Source organism: Notolepis coatsorum (assembly GCF_963971535.1).
Source record: "Notolepis coatsorum genome assembly, chromosome: 7".
In the NCBI taxonomy this organism is placed as follows: domain Eukaryota; kingdom Metazoa; phylum Chordata; class Actinopteri; order Aulopiformes; family Paralepididae; genus Notolepis; species Notolepis coatsorum.
This window is the reverse complement of record NC_140171.1, coordinates 105,396,104-105,419,695: the sequence shown is the minus strand read 5'-3', so window position 1 is coordinate 105,419,695 and position 23,592 is coordinate 105,396,104. Positions and strand designations below refer to the sequence as shown.

At 42.0% G+C, this 23,592-nt stretch overlaps 1 protein-coding gene across 1 annotated transcript in view; it reads right to left on the bottom strand.

Annotated features, from left to right (window-relative positions):
• The window catches only part of smc3 (structural maintenance of chromosomes 3), a 143,600-nt gene that overhangs the window by 109,372 nt on the left and 10,636 nt on the right, over window positions 1-23,592 (bottom strand). The window contains exons 3-11 of the mRNA XM_084318657.1: window positions 21,141-21,179; window positions 20,946-21,013; window positions 20,779-20,850; window positions 18,162-18,241; window positions 17,969-18,047; window positions 11,178-11,295; window positions 7,507-7,682; window positions 5,535-5,615; window positions 2,594-2,758 (exon numbers count right to left, since the gene is read on the bottom strand). Of these exons, the coding sequence (XP_084174783.1) occupies window positions 2,594-2,758; window positions 5,535-5,615; window positions 7,507-7,682; window positions 11,178-11,295; window positions 17,969-18,047; window positions 18,162-18,241; window positions 20,779-20,850; window positions 20,946-21,013; window positions 21,141-21,179 (878 nt within the window). The remainder of the gene's footprint in view (window positions 1-2,593; window positions 2,759-5,534; window positions 5,616-7,506; window positions 7,683-11,177; window positions 11,296-17,968; window positions 18,048-18,161; window positions 18,242-20,778; window positions 20,851-20,945; window positions 21,014-21,140; window positions 21,180-23,592) is intronic.

The window sequence follows — 23,592 nt, the reverse complement described above, 5'->3', positions numbered from 1 at the left end:
CGCGGAATCATGTGTTATACTGTATACACGTTGGATCAATACACTTATCGATTTTTTTCAAATGGTGATCAGGAATTGGAATATACCATTTGGATACCATCTGATGTCAGGTAAGGAATCTATGTTATCAGTCTTAGGATAATCAGACTAGTTTTCACGGAGATATAAGCGTTTCCACTATATGTGATATTGCTGTTTCACTGTAAAAGCTATCAGGAAATGAGAGCAGCGATTATCAGCTCGCGCCACGAGCGTGCGTGCGCACACATATACTATCGATCATCTAGCGTTTATTTGAAAACGATTCATAAATAGGCAGACAAATGACAACGTTCTGGAATATTCCAGTAAAAGGAGATTATCATAGAATGGGTCGTTTTTCCCGCGAAAACAAGTGATTTTCAAAATGCTATCAAACGGAAATGAAGCGATGTTTTTTTAATCTGCCTTGACAATGTTGACTGGAAAATGAGTCTTTGATAAGCGACGGGCAGATTAGACACATAGCCATAATTTAAAACATAGATTAGGCGATATTAAGTTAACATTGGAGCGGATTTGGGCATTCAATGGACTAATAAGGAATTAACCTTGGGCAGTGAAAGTGTTAATACAATTTCCATTCAATCAATCACCGTGCAGATTGATTGATTGAATGAAAATGTTATTAACAGATTGCAGAATGGGTACAATACAGTACGGCTCAATACACACAATTGTTAAGGGGATGCAGACCAGAGAAAGACTTTCGTCTTGTTTACATCAGGGTCCCCCATTTTCAATTCATAATGGTAAGTAAGGGTGCAACTTGCACCGTGCAATCCATTCTTTGTGGATCTAGCCCTGTATGTTTGTAAGCAGCGAACATGTCTATATGAAAATGTCTATTTTGAACATATACCACAACCCTTTCAACGAAACTTAAAGAAATGGAGCAAATATGATGCACTAGGGGTGGAATCATCTCAATGCAGAATCCAACAATGCATGTTCAAGTGAGTTGAGCCAGCCACACATTTACATTTGGTCATTTAGCTGACGCTTTTATCCAAAGCGACTTACAGGTTCTGTACGACAAGTCAGCAGGAAGGGTACAACTCTTACAGCTGAGTAAACAATGTTCATCAAACAGTGTTGAGACTTGGGTGGTGCAGTGTTGAGTGCATAGTAGTAAAGACATAATAGTATAGTAGGAACAGTGCATGATCGTATAAGACAATAAGAAGGTAGTGTAGCAGCACATACTAGTCTGCTTCCTTTCTGTCATGACGTTGGTGAGGTCATGGACATTAAGCCTTTCATATATATGTGTGTGTGTCGTCATAAACACAGGTATGGAAACCTCCAATTTTTCCTCTTAATTCCGCCTCAGACCGGATTAGATCACGAAGCACGGCGGTGGATAAAGGCCAATGACGCAGTTCTGCCTCCCCTCCCCTGAGCTCCGAGAACACCCAGCCAACGCCGCTCCATCCTCACTGCCAGGTGGGACTAATCCAACCACCGGCCAAGCATGGCTGCCTGCCTCTGCTCTGAACCATGAGACACGCACACACACACGCACTGGGCCAATGAGCCATACTGTAAGATTATCTCTTTCACCGCAGTTGCACACAGACAAAAACAAAAACAGACCCGCGCACGGCCATACGGCGGGTGACCCGTGCCAGCTCTGTGACCTTGTGCTCGAGCCCAAGATAGCAGGCTGATAGAGGCATGGATGGGGAATGTGTGATAAGAGGGAGAGGTGTAACATAAAGGAGGAAGGAAATAGCTTAAACAGGTTAAAACAGGGCATCGGATTATTGCCTATATTTATTGTAACGTATAATATAACCGATAAGGCATACAGACCCTCATCTGCACCTTTGTTTACACTGTTTATTTTTTATATTCAGGAGTTAATTATATTGTTTACAGTTAATTTCTCATATTTTTATATTCAGATCAAATTGTATCGCCTATATTTATGTCTTTCTACTATTACCATGCCCATACCTGTACCTCCCCCCCATGCTGCTATGACACTCGAATTTCCCCAAGGGGATCAATAAAGGAATATCTTATCTTACAGGGGTAACCGAACCGGTATAAAATACCCGGCTGTTAACCAGGTTAAAACAAGGTATAAGATACCAGGCTGTTAACCAGGTTAAAACAGGGCATCAGATACCAGGCTGTTAACTAGGTTAAAACAGGGCATCAGATACCCGGCTGTTAACCAGGTTAAAACAGGGCATCAGATACCAGGCTGTTAACCAGGTTAAAACAAGGTATAAGATACCAGGCTGTTAACCAGGTTAAAACAGGGCATCAGATACCAGGCTGTTAACCAGGTTAAAACGGGGCATCAGGCATCGGAAAATGTTCCCAATACTAAAATGCGACAACATGTGTAATGCGTCAGAAACCAAAAGCAAAGAAACTCGCTTCTTTGCATGTTTGGCACATCAAGATTGGCACCAGCAGTGAAGAAGATTGGCATCAGCAGTGAAGAAGTGAGTGTATCCCTGGTGAGGTGATAGATGGAAGTCAGAGAACTGCGAGGGAGGAGGGGGGTGTTGCTGGTGACGCAGACGGGAGGCTTCCATACCCTCTGCTCACTGTTGCCTGCCAGCTCGTCCTGCAGGTCCTTGGCCTTCAGCTCCAGCTTGGTCCTCTGCTTGATCTGCTCCTGGCGCTCCGCCGACAGCTGCTCCTTCTCCTCCTTCATGGCGGCAATCTTGGACTTCTGCTCGCGACAGACGCGCTCTGTCTCCTGCGGGAGGCGGGGTGTTAAAAAGGTCAAACCGAGGACAAGGTCGACTCGAGACATATTACTACCGATTACTGTTGCTACCTCAGCTAATGTTACATATATTACTATTGATTACTGTTGCTACCTCAGCTAATGTTACATATATTACTATCGATTACTGTTGCTACCTCAGCTAATGTTACATATATTACTACTGATTACTGTTGCTACCTCAGCTAACGTTACATACATTACCACTGATTACTGTTGCTACCTCAGCTAACGTTACATATATTACTACTGATTGCTACCTCAGCTAACGTTACATATATTACTACCGATTACTGTTGCTACCTCAGCTGTTACATATATTACTATTGATTACTGTTGCTACCTAATGTTACATATATTACTACTGATTACTGTTGCTACCTCAGCTAACGTTACATACATTACCATTGATTACTGTTGCTACCTCAGCTAACGTTACATATATTACTACTGATTGCTACCTCAGCTAACGTTACATATATTACTACTGATTGCTACCTCAGCTAACGTTACATATATTACTACCGATTACTGTTGCTACCTCAGCTAACGTTACTTTTTACATGGCGTTTTCACATTCGCCGAAATGCTTGCTTGTGATTGGTCAATAGCGCTCCGTTACCCCTAGCAGCGGTCAATTATCACACAATAATGACCGCTGTGCGCAGCTGTGCGCAATCAAGCCCACAATAATGACCGCTGTGCGCAGCTGTTCGCAATCAAGCCCACTGACATCAGTGCTGTCGGGGAGCCTGCCGGCGATGACAGGGGGCGGAGCGATGAGCGGAACCAGAAGCCCAGAACCAGTGTTGCGAGTCGATGTCAAATGAATTGGGTATATTGTTAGTAAGTTAGCCATGTAATAAGCGGGATAATGTATAGCTATACTCGATCATTGTCGCAAAATAATTGACCTTCACTGACGTTTAAAACACCTCGCCGAGGCGGCTCTGTATTTTAAACTCTGTGTCGGTCAATTATTTTGCGACAATGACCTCGTAGCTATACATTATCCCTTACATATATTACTACTGATTACTGTTGCTACCTCAGCTAACGTTAGATATATTACTACTGATTACTGTTGCTACCTCAGCTAACGTTACATAAGTTACATACATTACTACTGATTATTACATGGCGTTTTCACATTCGCCGAAATGCTTGCTTGTGATTGGTCAATAGCCCCCCGACAGCGGTCATTATCAGACAATAATGACCGCTGTGGGACAATAATGACCGCTGTGCGCAGCTGTTCGCAATCAAGCCCACTGACACACACTGTTTCAGTGCAATTAGACACTGCCGGTGTTCTGCTGCCGGCGATGACAGGGGGCGGAGCGACGAGCGGAGCCAGAACGCAGCCAGAACCAGTGTTGCGAGTCGATGTAAAATGAATTAGGTATATTGTTAGTAAGTTAGCCATGTAATAAGCGGGATAATGTATAGCTATACTCGATCATTGTCGCAAAATAATTGACCTTCACTGACGTTTAAAACACCTCGCCGAGGCGGCTCGGTATTTTAAACTCTGTGTCGGTCAATTATTTTGCGACAATGACCTCGTAGCTATACATTATCCCTTACTTATGGTTGCTACCTCAGCTAACGTTACATATATTACTACTGATTACTGTTGCTACCTCAGCTAACGTTACATATATTACCACAGATTACCGTTGCTACCTCAGCTAACGTTACATAAGTTACATACATTACTACTGATTATGTGACAAAACCATTGAGAAAAGGCACAGACACATTCAAAAAGGTGTGCAATGTGTGATCACAGCCTAGGGGGCTGTGTCCACAGATAGCGTTTTTTTCAAGGCGGACCGCTTTGAAAATCAAAAATATGGGGGGCGGCTATGTGGTGTAGTGGGCAAGGCGCTCGCCACCAATGCAGGAGACGCTGGGTTCGAGCCCAGCTCTCCGCATTGCTATCAGCTTGGCTGGTCGTTCATACTAATACAATTGGCAGTATTAGGGGGTGGGAAGCTGATGGGTGGGGATCGGACGTTGTGGACAGCGACTCCTACAGGTCGGTTGGTGCGCCTGCACAGCAGAGTCAGGAAGCGACGGGGGGACGGCGTGTCCCTCCCACGCAGACCCCCGACGCTGAGAGATCGCGCTGTGCAGGTGAACAGATGCGACGGCTGCTTCCTCGAGTACCGGAGGGGACACGTGATGTAAGGCTTCGTCCACATTGCAGCCGGCTTGTGGGAGGCATGGCCTAACAGCGTTTGAGACAGGGGAGGGTAGAATTGGACGATACGAGATTGGGATGGGAGAAAAATTGAAAATGGGAGAAAAAGTAGATAAAAAAAAGAAAAGAAAAAATATGCATGCCCAGAGCGTTTCCATAGCGTTTTTTGTAGCCTATACCGTTGAACTTGGACCTCAATCTGCTTGAGTCTTGCGACTCTGCCACTTGCCCGATTTTGATTCGTCGGTCGAAAAAAGTTACCTTGATGAGCGGCGCTCCTCTCCAAAAGTTTAACTATTTTCAACGTTATGCACTGGGAGCGCTCCGCCCAAAAACGCTAGCCGCCGAGAGCGCTAAAACGCAAGGGGAAAGGAGCGAGCCTGTCGTGTCTTTAGCATAGAAATGAATGACAGAAAGGAGCTGGCAACTCATAAAAAGCTGGCTGTGGACACGGCCCCTTAGACAATACGATACACATCTTGATACAGGGTCTGCGTAACGAAAATGTTTACACATTCAAGATTTCATGGAGTCCTTTACCTCCACTTTGTCCCTGGCGTCTTGCTGAGAGTCACGCAGCTGTCTGGACTTGTCTCCGCAGGTTTCTCGCTTACTGGACAACTGGACAAGCCCAAACAGAATACCGGTAGTTAAAAACTGTACAGAAGCAGATTGAACTAGTAATTGTCAGTAATTCATATTATATATATATTTATATACACACATACACACAGTCAGGTCCATAAATATTTGGACATCAACACAATTCATTCACCAGACTGTACATATATATACACACACACACAATTATATATATATATTAAGGCTGTCAAAGTTAACTATTGGGACCGGCCACGTATAAATACGTGTTTCGAATCCATGCGTTGTGGACCAGAGGCACGTATATAGCCGTGGCAAGTTGTTATTGTTTTATTCCATATTAATAACCGGATCAAGATCCCCGATCGACTCTGCAGATCTACCCTCGGCAACATGCAATACCAGCCAAAACCTCTTAGGGGCGCCATCGCTCCACTGCAGTATCATTGTGGGCAAATGCAATTTTTTTTCTCCCTCCAACGAGTATCATATTACTCTGATCCCAAACGAACATCATGCACCGTGTATCACGTTTCGCAGATCTCACCATGGAATAAGGGGATTTATCATCAACCAATGGACATATCGATCTACCAGATGCCGATCGATAACGGGGAAATGCTGTAGGGTATCCCACGGGCTGACGGTAAGACCTTATTCACCTAAATTACAGCCGGATCAGACATTGTTGTGAGACGCAAGCATTCGATCAGTGAATGTGGCTACTTACACGGACACTGTATTGGTAATCGATAATACTAATCGACGTTCCCCGCCGCCCCCCTTTCACCCATAGATGCTATGGGATAGTCCGGATCATAAGCAGTATGTGTTATTTCATTAGCATATATACAACGGCAATGCCGTTGAATATAACGTTAGTAGCCTTTAGCTCTATAAGTAGCTTCCCAGAAAATATATGAGACAAAATCTGCGATAAAGCTTATATTCACGGCGCTATAAAATGACAACCTATTGATGGATTTTTTTCTTCTTCTTTAAGCCATTTTGAAGGGACGGTTTATGAACTCATGTGACAATGAGAATGGACAGATAGCAATACTATAAAGTATAGATATAGCTCTACAAAGACACATCGGTTTGTTGACAAACCTTGGTCCTCTAGCACCATATTAGACGGGGCCGAACAGTCGTCAAAGTGTTAAGGTAGATAGAAAAAAATTATTATTTTTTTATGCTATTAATTTGCCATTAATCGCGAGTTAACTATAGACAATCATGCGATTAGTCTGATTAAATATTTTAATCGATTGACAGCACTAATATATATATATATTATAGTGCCGTCAGGCGATTAAAAAATTAATCTAATTAATTACAGGATCTGTAATTAATTAATCGAATTAATCGCATTTTAATCGCATAACCATTTTATGCCTGATATTCTATAATCATATTTCAAATTGCATGTGTCCGGATGGCAGAATTCAGTACTGTATCTACAAAACCTTCTGTTTAATCATCTTCCATCTATTAATTTGCTTAGATTTTTCAGGTCTGGTCAATTTGAGCATAGTGTTATTCAGAGTGAAAGATAACAAATATTTAATTGATATTCTCATTTGGTTCATTACAATTTACTCAAGCCTAGTAACAGACGCAGTATTTCTGACACTGGGAATACATTCCCCGAGATCGATGTCCCTAGAATCAGATACTAAGAACATGCAAATGGACCATATAAAAAAAAAGTCTGTAAATGTGTATTCTACGTTCTTATGGAATAAATGAGATACAAAAAAGAATGCTATTACAAAAAAAAAAAAAAAAAAAAAAATTGTAATACATTTTGAGTTCATTTTCACAACGCGATAATTTGCTGTGTAATTAATTAATCTAATTAACGCGATAAACTGACAGCCCTAATATATTAGTATCTGTCCCTCCACACCTCGTCCAGCTTGGCGCGGGTCTCGTTCAGCTCCTGGTTGTAGATGGTGTACTCCAGGGCTCTCCTCATCTTGTCCCACTTCTGGTACTGGGCCAGCTCCTCCTTCTCGTCCTCCAGGGTGTGCAGCCGCTCCTCGATGTACTTCAGCAGCTCGTTGATCTTCTCCCTCTTCCCCTCTGGAGGGGACATGACTCGGGTTATCAGAGTGTGTTCAGTCTGGTGTAAATTGGCATCATTATGAACCATTTGCTATGATTATTAAGAGTTCATACGCTGTATTCCTGAAAGAAATACAATCGCACATACTAGGGGTTGGGGGGGAAATCGATACGTAGTAGTATTGCGATACTTTGCGTGGCGATACTGTATCGATACAGGGACGCCAAGTATTGATATTAAATTTTTTATAAAGAAATTTAATTTTTTTATTTAAGGAAGTTGCATTGTTCATTTCAATACCTATAATAGTACAGTAGTCCACACACACACGTGCATTCAGTTAAGTTGGAATATGACTAATACAAACAGTTCAGTTTGTCAGGTACATGCAACACAGATTACAGTGTTTACATCCATCTGCTTGAGAAAATACCATGTTCTGCAATAAAAATGATTGAAGTGAGATGAACAGACTGAACTTTATTTTATTAGATAAAACATGTTGACAGTTTTACTTTGCAGTTGAAAAAAAGTAATAAATCGCAATATATCGCAATATATTTAGTATCGCAATACTATCGTGACTAAAGTATCGTGATAGTATCGTATCGTGAGGCCTCTGGTGATTCCCACTAGTGGTCTGCAAGGGCCTTGAAATAAAGCCCGAGCCCTGCCCGAGCCCGTGAACTTCAGGCCCTGCCCGAAAATAAGCCTGACTGTAAATAATATTTTAAGCCCTAGCCCGCGTGAAAACCCGAAAAAGATTATTATTATTAAAATATAATTTTTTTTTGTATTTGTTTTAAATATTCGAAACACGGTTTTATATGAACGTAATAAATAAACAAAACTAAGAAGCATTTACATAGCCTGTTTCGCTCAATAGAATGCCGTCTCTCCCAGTGCTCGCTTGTTATAGACTGACTCACACATCAGCCTCACACACACACGACACACAATAGCCTACTCAGTACAGAAATCAGATTTCGGGGAGAGCAACATAATGAAAAGCACAACAAAACAGGTAGCGACCCAGCAAATAATAAACATCACTCACCACGACGTCAGCAACGGTTGAACACCATTAACAAAACTTTGCCAACCGGCTACATACATCCCAAGAACAAATTAAAACGTTCGCCAACTGGCTATATTCCAACACAACCAATCGAGTTGAACTTGTCCCCTGAGTTCTCCCTGCGCGCTGCGGTAATTACATCCAAATGTTTCTCTGGCGCAAAAGAGAAAACGAATCTTAAGGAAAACGAAGGTTATCCTATAACCCTAGTTATATAAAAAAAAAAAAAAAAAAAAAAAAAAGAGGGTGCCCGGGCCCGGCCGAGCCCGAATTATTTATTAAAAAAAAAGCCCTACCCAGCCCGAACCCGCCGGGCCGGGCCGGGCCCCGTCGGGGCCTGGGCAAGGTTGCAGTGCACTAATTCCCACCCCTAGCACATACTGTCCATATTATAGATTTATGTGCATAAACTTTTGGACATTAGCACACCCTGCTTTTAACTATATTTTCAACGTTATTTGCACTAAGAACCTGTGTATCATGAAAGAAGATCGACTACTGTACATATTGTAGTTTTGTTGTATACAAACTACAATATGTTTTAGGTTTGTTCTGTACAACTGCGCAAATATTTGCACATGCTAATCACCTGTATTTGTACACCGTGTACATACTGCACCAGTCTTCTTGTTGCGATTGGTTTACACAGGCTATAATTAACCACACATATCATGTAGGTCATCAGCCCATTTGCACCGCCTACACTTTTTTTTACATCTATATAGGTACCCCTTATTCATATTCCTCCTTTAAATACTATTCCCTGGATATGTATGATTGTACCTGCAATGCTGCTTTTTACCGTAACGCTGTTCCAACACCGTCGTTTCCCTACTGGGATTAATGTAGCATCTATATCCATCATCTTATTATACACTGCTGCTGACCAGGGTTCAAATGCCACAGCAGAACCCGATTGCAATGAATCATGATCCACAGGTGTTCTGTATCCGTCATCTACCCGGCTATTGTCTTTAAAAGTTGGGGTAAAGCTAATTCAGAGATTCGCTGAAAACGTGTGAAAAGACTGAATGTAGTATTGAATTGTGGCGTTAAGACTGTTTTTCACCATTTTTGTGTTCGGTATTATTTGGGGTGGGCCCCATGGCTCGGTGACACACTGGAGCCATCCTTAGCATAACCCCTTCCTCCAACACTATACTAGAGTGCATTAGCATGGTTCTCCTAGAGTTGATAGTAGCTCAAAAGTGTAGCATAGCAAAGCTAATTCTAACCGTTTCGTGTACGTGAATGGAAAATGCTAAAACAATTAGCGCCATACTCCTGGAGGTATAGTTAAATAAAAACACAGATTTGGGTGGTCTAACCTAGTTTGCTAGTTAGTCAATTAGTCAAGCTTTATAACCAAATACATATCCACAGTGCAATACCCACCCACTACCGTCTGACACTGATTGTTATTTGTGTATTGTTATTCTGTATATTGTTGTTATTTTGTATATTGTACAGGACTGTAACATTGTCTTTCTGTATAGTATTTTATGTTTCTCTTATTACTGATTACTTATTTTATTACTGCACCTTAAGTTTGAGTCCCAAATCTCATATGCAAATATAATGATAATAAAGTACAATCTAATCTAGTACAATCTAATCTAAATAGGGTCCATTTGATAGATTTGGTCGTTTATAGCATTGCATTGAAAAATAAATGTCACTTGAGCTGAAAAAGAGCCATCAATCAAACGTGATCTGACCGCAGCCCCACAATCCTGAGAAATTGTGTGGGGAAATTCAGGCAGCATAGCAACATGGGGGGGGTACAGGTATGGCCAGGGTAATAGCAGAAAGACATAAATATAGGCATCTGAATAGAAAAATATAAGAAAAAAGAAACGGTGTAAAAAATATAATTAACTCTGAATATAAAAAATAAACAGTGTTAACAAAGGTGAAGATGAGGGTCAGTATGGCCTATCGGTTATATATTATACGTTAAAGCTATTAACCCGTTTAAGCCATTTCTTTCCTCCTATATGTTACACCTCTCCCCCTCATCACACATCCCCCATCCATCCCTCCATGGTCTACCCGCCAAAGTGGCTGGTAAGAGTGACAGAGTTACACGTCACTGCTGAATTCTACCCGCATTTGGCGGGTGTTAATGTCAAGCCCTGGTTATATTATACGTTAAAGCTATTAACCCGTTTAAGCCATTTATTTCCACCTATATGTTACACCTCTCCCCCTCATAACACATCCCCCATCGATCCTCCTGCTTACAACAGTTACCACCAAGACGGGGGTCTAAACACGGCTTAGACCGAGGACCCTCCACCAAAAGCTATGCTGTAAATAAATGGTAAATGGCTGCATTTATATAGCAGATTTTATCTAAAGCACTTTACAATTTGTTCCTCACATTTTTACCAGTTCACTCACACTAGAAGAGATGTTGTGGGGAAGCAGTTACCTGTCTCCTTCATGAGGGAGATGCTCTCCTCCTTGCGCTCGTCGTACACTCGGGTCCCGGCCACCTCCCTCAGCAGCTTCAGGCGCTGCGAGTCGGGGGCCGTGGCCATTTGGTTGATCTGCGTCAGCAGCACACAGACAACAACACGTTAAAACACCCCGTTGCTGGTGATGCAACATTCTGCAGGCCTTTCTTTAAACCAGGGGTTCTCAAACTTTTTCATACAGCGACCCCATTTTATTTAGGATTTTTTTTGGGGACCCCACACTTAACCCATTCAGTGCCAACCACGAGATTAGTCGGGTTAACTCGCCATGCGTTGAGTGCCAAGACCCGGGAAAACTCGGGTTTTAATTGTTATTTCTTTTATTAGCAATATCTATTCATTTTTCATCCATCCAGCCTGACGTTATCATTGGGAATGGGTCTGAGCTCGAAAAGGGCAAATACCGCCGCCTATCGTCTCCCGGATGGTATTGCACATTATTGAATTGGATTGGGTGGGACTGTGCATCAAAAAAATAAGTCCGGTCCAGGTTTTACTTCTCGGGCATGCAGCTGGATACTATTGCATTGAGTCCCCCCACTGGGAGCAGCGTCGATTATGTGTTTTGGTGCTATAACGTTGGATCAATAAACACAATCAATATTTGGAATGGCGATCAGGAATTGGATTAATCTTTTTGCAGAACATCTGTCTGATGTGAGGTAAGGACTCTATGTTACCAGTCTTGGGTTAATCAGATGTTTTTTTTTCTCCGCCATCGCAGCGTGTGTGTGTCTGTGTGTGTGTATGTGCGTAACGTTAGCGCTGACCACGGCATGGATAATCGATTTTTCAGCCCGCTTCTCTAGCGTGCATAAGTACACATATACTATCGATAATCTAGCGTTTATTTGAAAACGATTCATAAATCAGCCGAAAAATTACAACGCGTTTTGTGTATTCCAGTAAAGGGCGATTATCGCGGAATTTCTCTGGAATTACTAGACATCTCCAAAACTATACTCGTATTCAAAACGGTATAAAACGGAAATGTACCAATGAAAAAAAATCCGTTTCGTACATGTCGACTGCAAGCAAGTCATTGATAAGCGAGGGGTGTTTTAGACCCATAGCCATAATTTTAAGATATAGTTTAACCGTTCGCAAATTTCCCCGTCCTCCCATTGACTTCCTTATTGGCACGCTAGCCCTAATATGGTCAAAAGGGCGTGGCTCTGAATGAGTTAATGTATCACGTAATTTCAAACGTGGAATTAAGGAATATCAAAATAAAAGCACACGTTGTTGAACTTGATCATGCATATTTATTAGAACATTTTATTACAGCACTATGTTATCAATACACATTTATAATACTTTTTATATATATATTGTGGTGACACTTATCACGCACAATTGGTGCAGACATTCACTGGACTTGAGGAGCGGAGGAATGCTCCTTTAAGCCTGGGGATTCTGGGAACAGTGTGGGTATTTGGTGACGTATATTAGGTCACCTGTCAGCTGTCAGCTGGCTGCTGTCACTTTGAAGTAGTAACGTTAAACGCCTCTGCACTCTGTTTGATGTATGTAATTTATGTTGGGAAGTAAAGGAAAGACTCGACTACCGTCTCCCGTTTCATCCTTTCTTGCGATCCCACAATATATATATATATAATATTTTTTTATTTTATTTTTTACTTGCCAATGTGCAACCCGTAGTTTGAGAACCACTGCTTTAAACAATGGTATAGGGGCACAGTGCAGTTTTATTGCAGTGAATGCTTGGAGACAGCTTATACCTTATACCAGGGGTTCCCAATTCATTTTCTAGCCAGTCCACTTTTCAAGATTCTAATTACTTCGCGGACCAACCCCGACCTCCTCACCCCTCCCTCATTCAAAATGCAGACATAGGCTACGTGAGAAGAACAGAGTTTATTTTGAACAGCTTGTCATTTCAAGTCCAAATGTAACATTCAATAACCATTTTAGTTTTTTAGTTATATGAAGGAGCATAACATTTGCACAATTATAGCCTACTGCTGGAAACACATTAACGCAGGCCTGGACTTTCATGAAATAAAAAATGTAATTGTCCATGGCAGAGAAGCGCAACATTCGTTTGTTTAACACAAATAAAAACCGAATGAAAACTAGATACGCAGGACCGCTTCGAACGGAACAATTAGCATACATTTCAAACACCTTTGGAAATGTCAAAACAAGTCTAACAACCAAAATGCTCTTTTAACACTTTGGGTGCCGGGAACCGTCTTTAGACGTCATTCCCGGCCATGCTCAAGTTGCCGGAGGACGCTTTACGTCGTCCTTATATCAATATTTCAAAAATCTGCGATCGGATTCATATGTCCCCTCCGCTGGCCTGAGATCCACCAGCAGGACCCACTGAGCTCTCTGGCGGTTCAGGAGCGCCATCTGGTGGCCGATCGGCGCAATCGCTTAAACAGGATGTGCCATAGAGGTTGTGCTAGACGTCCGTATTGCTTCCGGCCACTCGGTACATGTCCCGGGACTCTGGCTCGTCACGCTACATAGCGATCGATTGCCAATAACTCGATAAACAACATGATTTGGACGTATATACCATTATACAAGCTGGAGATGGACTGGGTAAATCGCCATCCCATAATGATAGAATTTCTACTCTACGATGATCGCCCAACGGCGCGCGGAGACTGGGGTGAGTTTGAGCGTGTAACGTTACCGTCTTCGATACTAACTGCTATTATCAACATTTGACCCACATTAGATGATTGGTATAACGCTGCCCACGGAATTATAAACGCCCCCTCGCCCATCCGGTCAACATCAGATGACGTGTAGTAACTTCTAGAAGTACGTCTAGTTGGAATTTTGTATATCGCGCTGATTGCCATAAAACTGTATTGCATCATCAATATAATGCATTTGGGGCTATATATCACGTTCTGGAGAAAGCTGCAGAAAGAGATGAAAACATACTTATACATTAGACCATACTTTACTATGAATATGTGAATGAAAAAGTTTAACGTTGCTACACAATGAACAATACATATAGGACTTTGAATGGGCCTTAATAATGGCAATGTAGCAATAGAATTTAAAAAGTTATAGCCCTGCAAAGAAGGGGACTTTCTCCATAGACAAATAGCGCTGGCAATCTATGGTATATCATGAATTTAACCTTAGGCAGCCAAAGTGTTAAAAAGAAAATATTAATATTCGGATCAAGTGGAAACCATGGGATAGAAATCAGAGCGTGTCAATGCGAAAAGTGGCATCTGCGCAAAAAAGAGTTTTCAAAAGTTCGGCTGATGTGGCCTGAGGGCCGCCTAACAAAAACAAATGTTTGGTTCCTGTTGGTTGTCAGTTAAGGCCATGGGTAGGTAGGGAATTTATTTTATAAAATAAAAATGTTCACAACAACATGGATGCATGTACTCTGCCAGCATGTTTAATATCCATATATTGTTGCTTTTATACGGAATGTACATCTACTAAAGGTTAAAATACAAAGACACTGTACTACAAAAGTACAAAGGTAGTAGTATTAAAAATGCCACCCCTAAATACTACACTAAATATCCCGACATCAGAGAGCTGTGCAAATAGTGAAATACTTGCTTTTTATATATTCTCATTCTTGACATGGACTGCACTTTTTTACTAAGATTTAATTAAACTTTATTGTAAAAAAATATATATATATTTATAATTAATATAAAAAAAAATCACAAGCTCATAAAATATATTTGGGTCGCACATAAATCAGCAGGGTCGGTCGGCAACCGGAACAAACATTTGTTTTTGTTAGGCCGTATTGGGAGCCCCTGCCTTATACACTGTACTAAAATGAATAACTTATTTGTAACTTTTGTTTGCCATTTTAATTACAGCAAATGGCTTTCTTTATTGCAATTTCTTTTGCCTCCCGGACGGAGGGCACAAACCCCCTCAGGAAAACACCCTGGCAGCGACTCGGCACCCTCTTGTTTGAAGGTCCTGGGGAAAGCCCTGCTCTGGTTCATTTTACAACATGAATATAAGGTTACAGTGAGAGCTGTGCAGGAAGTCAATACTCCTCGTTAGGACACCGTTTACATGCGACAATGCAACATACTGCACAAACATGCTGTATACAGGGGATCTGCAGGTCTCAACCAGTTCAATTTAAGACTTAACACATTCAGGGCCATTGGGGCCCGTCTAATCCCACTCTATGAGGCCAGCTTTTCATAAAAAAATTTCACTGTGCGTTACATTGGTGTTTATCAGTTTTGGTAGGCTAAATTTATATTATTTATGTTCAGACTAGCAGACTACTCTCACGGTAGGATCAACAACAATGTTCAGGCTAGCAGGCTACACTCACAGTAGGATCAGCAACAATGTTCAGGCTAGCAGGCTACACTCTCACAGTAGGATCAACAATGTTCAGGCTAGCAGGCTACACTCTCACAGTAGGATCAACAACAATGTTCAGGCTAGCAGGCTACACTCTCACAGTAGGATCAACAATGTTCAGGCTCAGGGCTCCAGAGTGCGACCATTTTAGGCTCACTGTGCGACCGAAATTCAGTTCAGTGCGACTTATTGTTTTCCCTTGTCGCACTGGTGCTCCCAGCAGGTCTGTGTGTATGTGTGTGTGTGTCAACAAGTTCAATTTAAGACTTCTTAACACATTCGGGGCCATTGGGGCCTGTCTAATCCCACTCTATGAGGCCAGCTTTTCATTACAAGTTTTCACTGTGCATGAGGTTGTTTGTAGAGCTAAATCCATATTTTACATTATTGCTATGTGTCCATTGTCAATTGACAGTATAAACCTTCCCTTCAATATGCCATAAAGAAATAATTTTTTCATCAATACGTTCCCGTTTTATAGCGTCGTGAATATGAACTATATAGCGCAATGGTCTGGGGTAATTCAAGCTAGTTATAGGGCGCTAAGCTAATAACGTTAAATCGATTTCGGCCCTACACAAGCTAGAGTTAAAAATCTAAATGCATATGATCGGTATCATGTTCCACCATGAATGCATGAAAGGGGGGGGGGGGGGGGGGGGGGGGGGGCGGGGGAAGTCGTTTCTGATTATTGATGACCAATAACGGCATTCGTTATTGCAACATCATACGCTGACCGGGTGGATGGCTATGACAACAAGGCCCGATCACACTGAAATTGACGTCAAATCGCTCTTACCTGTGGCCGGTTGGATTCCAAAAAGAATTTCCCAGTTATTTGATCGCCATCTGGTAGATCGATATGTCCATTGGCTGATGCTATACTCCTTTACTGCATACTGAATTCGGCGTTGCAAAAAGTATTCCAGGCGATCGGGTAAAGCCCTCGCTTCAGGCTAACAGAAAAGCTAACCCAGAATGAAAAAAAAGTGACACCCGGTCTGCAACAGGGGAAACTGCATTATCGAGACAGCGCCAATACCAGGATCTGGCCGGTACTGCACTTTCGGAGTCCCGATATGCCGTTTCCAGCCAACATACAGCTCCGTGACATTGAGTAGGATATTAAAATGGAATAAAAGCAAAACCGAGTAGTAACACGTATATATATATACGTGGTTGGCCTTTTAACACTTTGAATGCCAGCCACGACATAACACGTGTTAACAGCCCGCCCCCTGAATGCCCAGCATGACAATTCACATGATTTTTTTTTATTAGCGATCTGAATTCATATTTCATCAACCGAGTCTACCGTTGGGAAACCAGCCTCATCAGGAGCTCAGATGTGAAAAAAGCCCCCCCTATCGTCTCCCAGATGGTAATGCACCCTTTTGGAATGGACTCAATGAAAATGGACGAGGAAAAAAAAATCCGGAATCCACATTTGACTTCTCACGCATGTAACCGGAGATGATCCCAGTCATTGTGGAGCCTCAGAACAGCGTGTAATATGTATTTACAGTATGTAGCGATGGATCAATAAAAGGATAGATTTTTGGAATGGCGATCAGGAATTGGAATAATCTTTTTGGATACCATCTGATCTCAGGTAAGGAATCTATTTTACCAGTCTTAGGATAATCAGACCTGTTTTCACGGAGATATAAGCTTTTCCCCTATGTTTGATATGGCTGTTTGGCTGTGCGAGCGATCAGGAAATATATCAGAGCAGATATCAGATCGCCTATATAGCGTGCATACATACACATATACTATCGATAATCTAGCGTTTATTTGAAAACTATTCATAAATAGGCAGAAGAATTAGAACGTTTTTTGTGTATTCTAGAATATTCCGTTTATTATGGAATATTTAAATTTTCCTTGAAAACGAGGGCTTTTCAAGATGCTATAAAGCGAAAATGAACCGATAAAAAAACAATCCGCTTCGACAATGTTGACTGGAAAATTAGTCATTGATAAGCGACGGGCAGATTAGACACATAGCCATAATTTAAAACATAGATTAGGCGATATTAACGCTAACATTGAAGTGGATGCTGGGCATTCAAGCACTAAATCGTGCGCCCCCTGCTGGGCACTGAAAGTGTTAAGGATGGCGCCCAATAACGTATATATACATGGTTGGCCAAGAATGTGTTAATACCACTTAGAGCAGAATTTTATACAAATTTCACAACCATACTAGCAAAAACAAAAAACCCAGTGACATTGAATCGGCGGCTGCACGGCTGTAGCTTTTCTTCATTTCAGATATTGATTGAAGTGTGTATCTTTGTGTATGCGTCTTAAATGCCTAATTATACTTGTTAAAACCCTGCAGATACCCCGTGTACAAGTGATTCTGGCAGTAATAGTCTCTCCCCCTCACCTTCCCCTGTTTGACGATGTAGTAGGGGTTACTGCGGGAGAAGCCAGCGCTTTCCAGGAGGTTCATGACGTCGTTCTTACTGCAACAACAATCGGAGGTAATCAAACAGGTGATTACACACACACACACACAAGAGCTGTAATTTCCTGTGATTACGGTGTGGTATGGAAAGTCGGTCAACAGCGGCACTTACGTGACCATCTTCTTGTCCAAGAAGTACTGGTCCTTCTTGGCGCCGATGACACGCCGCAGGGAGACCTCCTCTTTGTCGATCTGAAAGAGAGAGACATTTAGAATAAATATAATATAAATACTTTATTTATCCCAAGGGAAATTCGGCACTACAGATCACTCAGTGAACATTTAGGTAGTCAAAAACAAAAGTCACAAATAAGAATACGAATAAAATACGGTCCGGGATATACACTTTTTATGTTATGTATATACATTCTAAAATATAAAATATACTGTCATCAAAATATACAGAAATATACTGTACAGTAAGTGTACAGTAAAAAGTGTAAAATTGTACAGTGTCGATTTAAAAGTAAAAGTCCAGTAAGATTAGATAGTACTGCCACTCTGTGCTCAGTGATGGAGTGAGGCACAGTGATGCGTTATAGAGTCTGATGGCTGTCGGAATGAAGGACTTCCTGTGCCGTTCAGTGTTACATCTTGGGAGTATTAGTCTTAGTTAGCAGTCGGGACAACAGAGATGAAGTCAAAACAGAGCTAGGCGGCACAGTCGAGATGTAAATAGGGGCGCGTGGCTGGTTACGGTTACAATGGGGGCAAAAATCTCCTAAAAGAAATGTAATCTTGTACCAAGTTTTCAAATCTTGATTTTCTTTGAAACAGGTGAACGATCTGCAGCATAGGTCAGAGATGTCCCTTGTTTCAAGACACCAGGACTTGCTTTGAGAGATTTCTTCTTCACACATTAAAACACTGAACCTCTCCTTTAAAAAGAAGACTTGTTACCAAGCACAGCCCAATGATTGTTTCGAATAGGTACTACCCATAAGAGCAAATACAATACACAATGAACTTTTTAATTGTACGCATTTTACGTCTGCTTTGATGTTATGTAAATTGTATCGCCTATATTAAAATAAAATTTGCCTCATTTGAGTCTACCTCTGTCGAGTGGTATTCTTAGGTACAATTGACAGCCCATTTGTATGATGTGCCTGTGAGACTTTCCCATTATTGCAGCAATCAACGTCATTTATTCTAGTCTGAAAAAACTAGGCTTTCATTTAATCTAATGCAGTGGTTCCTAAACGTTTTCAATCAGGCCCCACTTGGATAGTTGGAAATATTTTCGAGCCCCACCTAACCTGGTCCCCACCTAAATGGAGGCTAGAATAAATTTTAGGCTACAAACGTGGCATTTCCTCTACTACTAACAAGACAAGATTAACATAAGACAAAGACAAAATTATAGTTTTATATTTTATTTGAAAATGAACAAAATCTTGGCAAATGATGCTGTGCCACTGTGAAATAATTTGGCCTAATTAAAAATGTAGTTGTAGGCCTACAGTAGGATAAGAGATTCCTTTTCATTCAAATAATAATAATTAGCCTAATAATTTGTCACCTTTTGTGGCTAAATGTATTTTGGCTTCTGAATGTGCTCTGTATAAAGAATAACACATGGCAGTCAATGCATTTTTGTTGACATTATTTGGTGTTATCGGTTTTGGTAGGCTAAATTAATATTATTTATGTTCAGGCTAGCAGACTACTCTCACGGTAGGATCAACAACAATGTTCAGGCTAGCAGGCTACACTCTCACAGTAGGATCAACAACAATGTTCAGGCTAGCAGGCTACACTCTCACAGTAGGATCAACAACAATGTTCAGGCTAGTAGGCTACACTCTCACAGTAGGATCAACAACAATGTTCAGGCTAGCAGGCTACACTCTCACAGTAGGATCAACAACAATGTTCAGGCTAGCAGGCTACACTCTCACGGTAGGATCAACAATGTTCTAGCAGGCTACACTCTCACGGTAGGATCAACAATGTTCTAGCAGGCTACACTCTCACAGTAGGATCAACAATGTTCAGGCTAGCAGGTTACACTCTCACAGTAGGATCAACAACAATGTTCAGGCTAGCAGGCTACACTCTCACGGTAGGATCAACAATGTTCTAGCAGGCTACACTCTCACGGTAGGATCAACAATGTTCAGGCTAGCAGGCTACACTCTCACGGCAGGATCAACAATGTTCAGGCTAGCAGGCTACACTCTCACAGTGAAACTGTTCACAAATAAAATTTTGCCAGGTGCATTCTGGGCTTGGCATGGCCCTGGACGATTGTGATTAGTTTGAAAAATACAAACAACCAAGAACGTGCCCCCCCCCCCCCCCCCCCCCCCGCCCCCCCAGTGCTTTATGATAATAGATTCTGCCAGACGTTTCTCCTACACTAAAACTCGGTGTAAATGAACTGTCTGGCTTTGACAGTCTATCAAATTCTAAACCATATGATGTCACAGACGTCCAATGTGCGTTTGTGTAACATAAGGGTGAGCAGTGGGTGGAAGCAGAGGTGAGTCAAGCCTCTAGAGCGCGTGAGCATGCATGTGCGTGTGTGTGGAACTAATCAACTTAATTCTGTTCGCTGCCATGTTAAATTTTAGGTAGCAGATACAGGAAACGGGTCATCAATGAGCAACAGGTCTCTGAGCTACAGATGCCCAGAACACGGGGAGCCACGTCATTGCCAATAGATCCTAGGGGGAGGATTCTGGTGAACGGTTGTGTAATAAACGTGTAATACAAAAGGTTCTTACCGGAAGCCTGTTGTCAGAATTGTCAAATATAATCTCCACAAAAGCCGAGATGACACGAGGACCAGTTCCCTCCTACGGTGAGAGGAAACAAAATGTGCTTGAACACAATAGATGCACAAATTAATGGCCGTTATCTCCTGGGGTTTCTCTTATTTGACTGTACTTACATGCAGCAAGGCCAGGCGCTGCTCTGGACGAAGGTGGCTGAACTCATCGCTGAGCACAAACTGAATGGCTAGAGGAAAGCAAAACAAGAGGCTTCTTTAGATGTAGAAGTGAAAAAATATCCTAGATAACAATGTTGTCATTCAGGTATGTGTTGTACAATTCAATGGGGCAGGCCACTTGCTGGGATCACCTACCATAGAAAAAGTTACTTTTTCCAGACCCGTTTCTTCCAACTGTAAAGAGACAAAGACACAAGGTGACATCAGAATTAGAATTTACACGATGCACGTTTTTTTTTTCTCTTTTTTTAATTCCTCTTTTTCTGCGCCTGATTTTTCAATTTTTCTCCCCATCCCAATTTTAGTCGTTATGCCAATCCCCCCCCCCCCCCCCTCCCCTACCTGGTTGTTGTGCGCATGTTCCTCCTACTGGTCGGTACAAGGGAACCCTGAAGTCTACCACACGCTTCCTCCAACACATGTGGAGACAGCCAGTGGCTCTCTTATCACCTGGCAGCGAGGACTCTCATTGGTGAAGCGTAACGCGTGGGAGGTCACGCTGCCTTCACCATTTCCTGTCTTTTGCTGAGCAGGCGCCCAGACCTGACCTGTAGGCGTCGCTGTCCACAACGCCAGATTACCACCCTCGACTTCCCTCCCGCTAACTCAGCCAAACGAGTTAGTATGACGATCGGCCCAAGCCGCAGGCAATGCTGACTCCGGGAGTCAAGACCGCAGCCTCTTGCATTGGTGACGAGCGCAATCTCCGCTACGCCATCCGACCGCTCTATGCAACATTTCTGTAAGAAAAAGTATCATGGTATGGCTGCATGGCATTTTCAGTTTTACCATAGTAACAGCTATGGTATAAATAATTTACCATGGTAAAAGTCATAGATGGCCATGGTACCACTTTTGTCCTTAAAACCTGTTAAGCCGTAAGGTCCCCCAATTGGGGAACCCTGCTTTTCTTTATCATAAATCGATCAATAGAGACCGTATTAGATCCCCAATTATCATATCATGGGGTACCATTGGAAAGCCACACTCATTTGCTACAACCCTGTCAATTTTTTTTCGAGATCGCCAAATGATTGACGGAGCTAGAGCCCCCGGAGGTCGGGGGTGGTAATGTGTACTTTGGCGCACGCCTCACATATCGGCATGTAACTCGAGAACCGCTGAACGGATTTTGTCACCTGAAAGGGCAATTGACAGGCAACAAATAGGGCTTTAATTCTATTTATATAGTGTATTAAAAGAAATGCACACCCGAGCCGCTAGAGGTCGGCAAAGTGGCGCGTCGCAAATCGTCCTCATGAGGTCCTTGGATGTTAACACATTAATTGCCAATAACGAGTATACTCGTTATTGGCCGCCATGCGTTGAGTGCCAACAACGAGCAAACTCGTTGTTATGATCGTTATTTCTTTTATTCGCTATTGGCATTCATAATTCATCCAGGAAGCCTCCGGGAGCCAGCGGGACCCTGTCTGATATTGCAACGCCTCAATACCGCCGCCTGGTGGATTTCGGGCGAGTTACACTCCACTCTAAACCGGAAGTGGCGCTCGGTGCATCTGGGAAAAAGTTCCGCCAGAGATATGTTGTTACGTGGATCAATATACACACCTCGAGTGCATTGGATCGCTTTCGAGAGGCAAGAATCAATATGCTTTCGGCGTTTATTGCGTCATACAAACGGAAAATGGATCTAGCCGATCGACGTCAAATAATTGGAATTTTTTTTCCTCCAGACGCATCGGCCAGAGGTAAGAGGAACGTTATTTACAGCTCGATTGTCCATTTATTTCATTGCAATCTGTCCGATCAACGTATGGTGTCTTACTAAAGAAAGCCGTTAGTGACAATCAAGGAATCATAAACGACCCGCCCCCCTTTCCTTCACGCATGGAGCATAATGTATAGCGATCATATGCATTTGACATTTTTAATATAGCGTGTATAGGGACGAAACGCCAATCGATAATGTATAATATGCGTCGGGGCCTATAACGCACGTTCTAGGAATTACTGCTATACAGTCTAAAAACACTTATATTCTCGACGGTACTAACACGACAATGTATGAATGGAAAAATATAACGTTCCCACATCCGGAACGATAGATACCCGATGTTGAATGGGCCATAGTAATGTCGATATAGCTATAATATTTAAAAAGTTATAGCCCTGCAAAGAAGGTGAGCCACTCCATAGGGTTACAGCACTGGCAGAGAGTGGTAAAGATGGGCATACTGCATGGCACCCAATGTTTTTTTTTTTGCCAAGAGTAAAGACCATAACCCTATCAAAACAGCAGTCAAAGTGTATATTTGAATTTATCGTAAAAATGCTACAGTAATTATCTCTTTTAAAACAGTTTTTAAAACCGTGAGGAAATGACTAAATAGAGATTTAACCCTGCCATTGGAAAGAGGAGCCTTTTCCCTATCCAGATGTATGATTTGGCCATAATAAGGTCAAGGTCAAGTTCAATGTCAAATATGAATTTATAATTAAAATCGATAATTTATTACTGTAACTACAAATCCTTCTATTTAATCATCTTTCCTTTATTAATTTAGTTAGATTTTTTGTACACTTGATCTCAATAAGGTGGTGAATGAGCTCATGGAGCGAAATC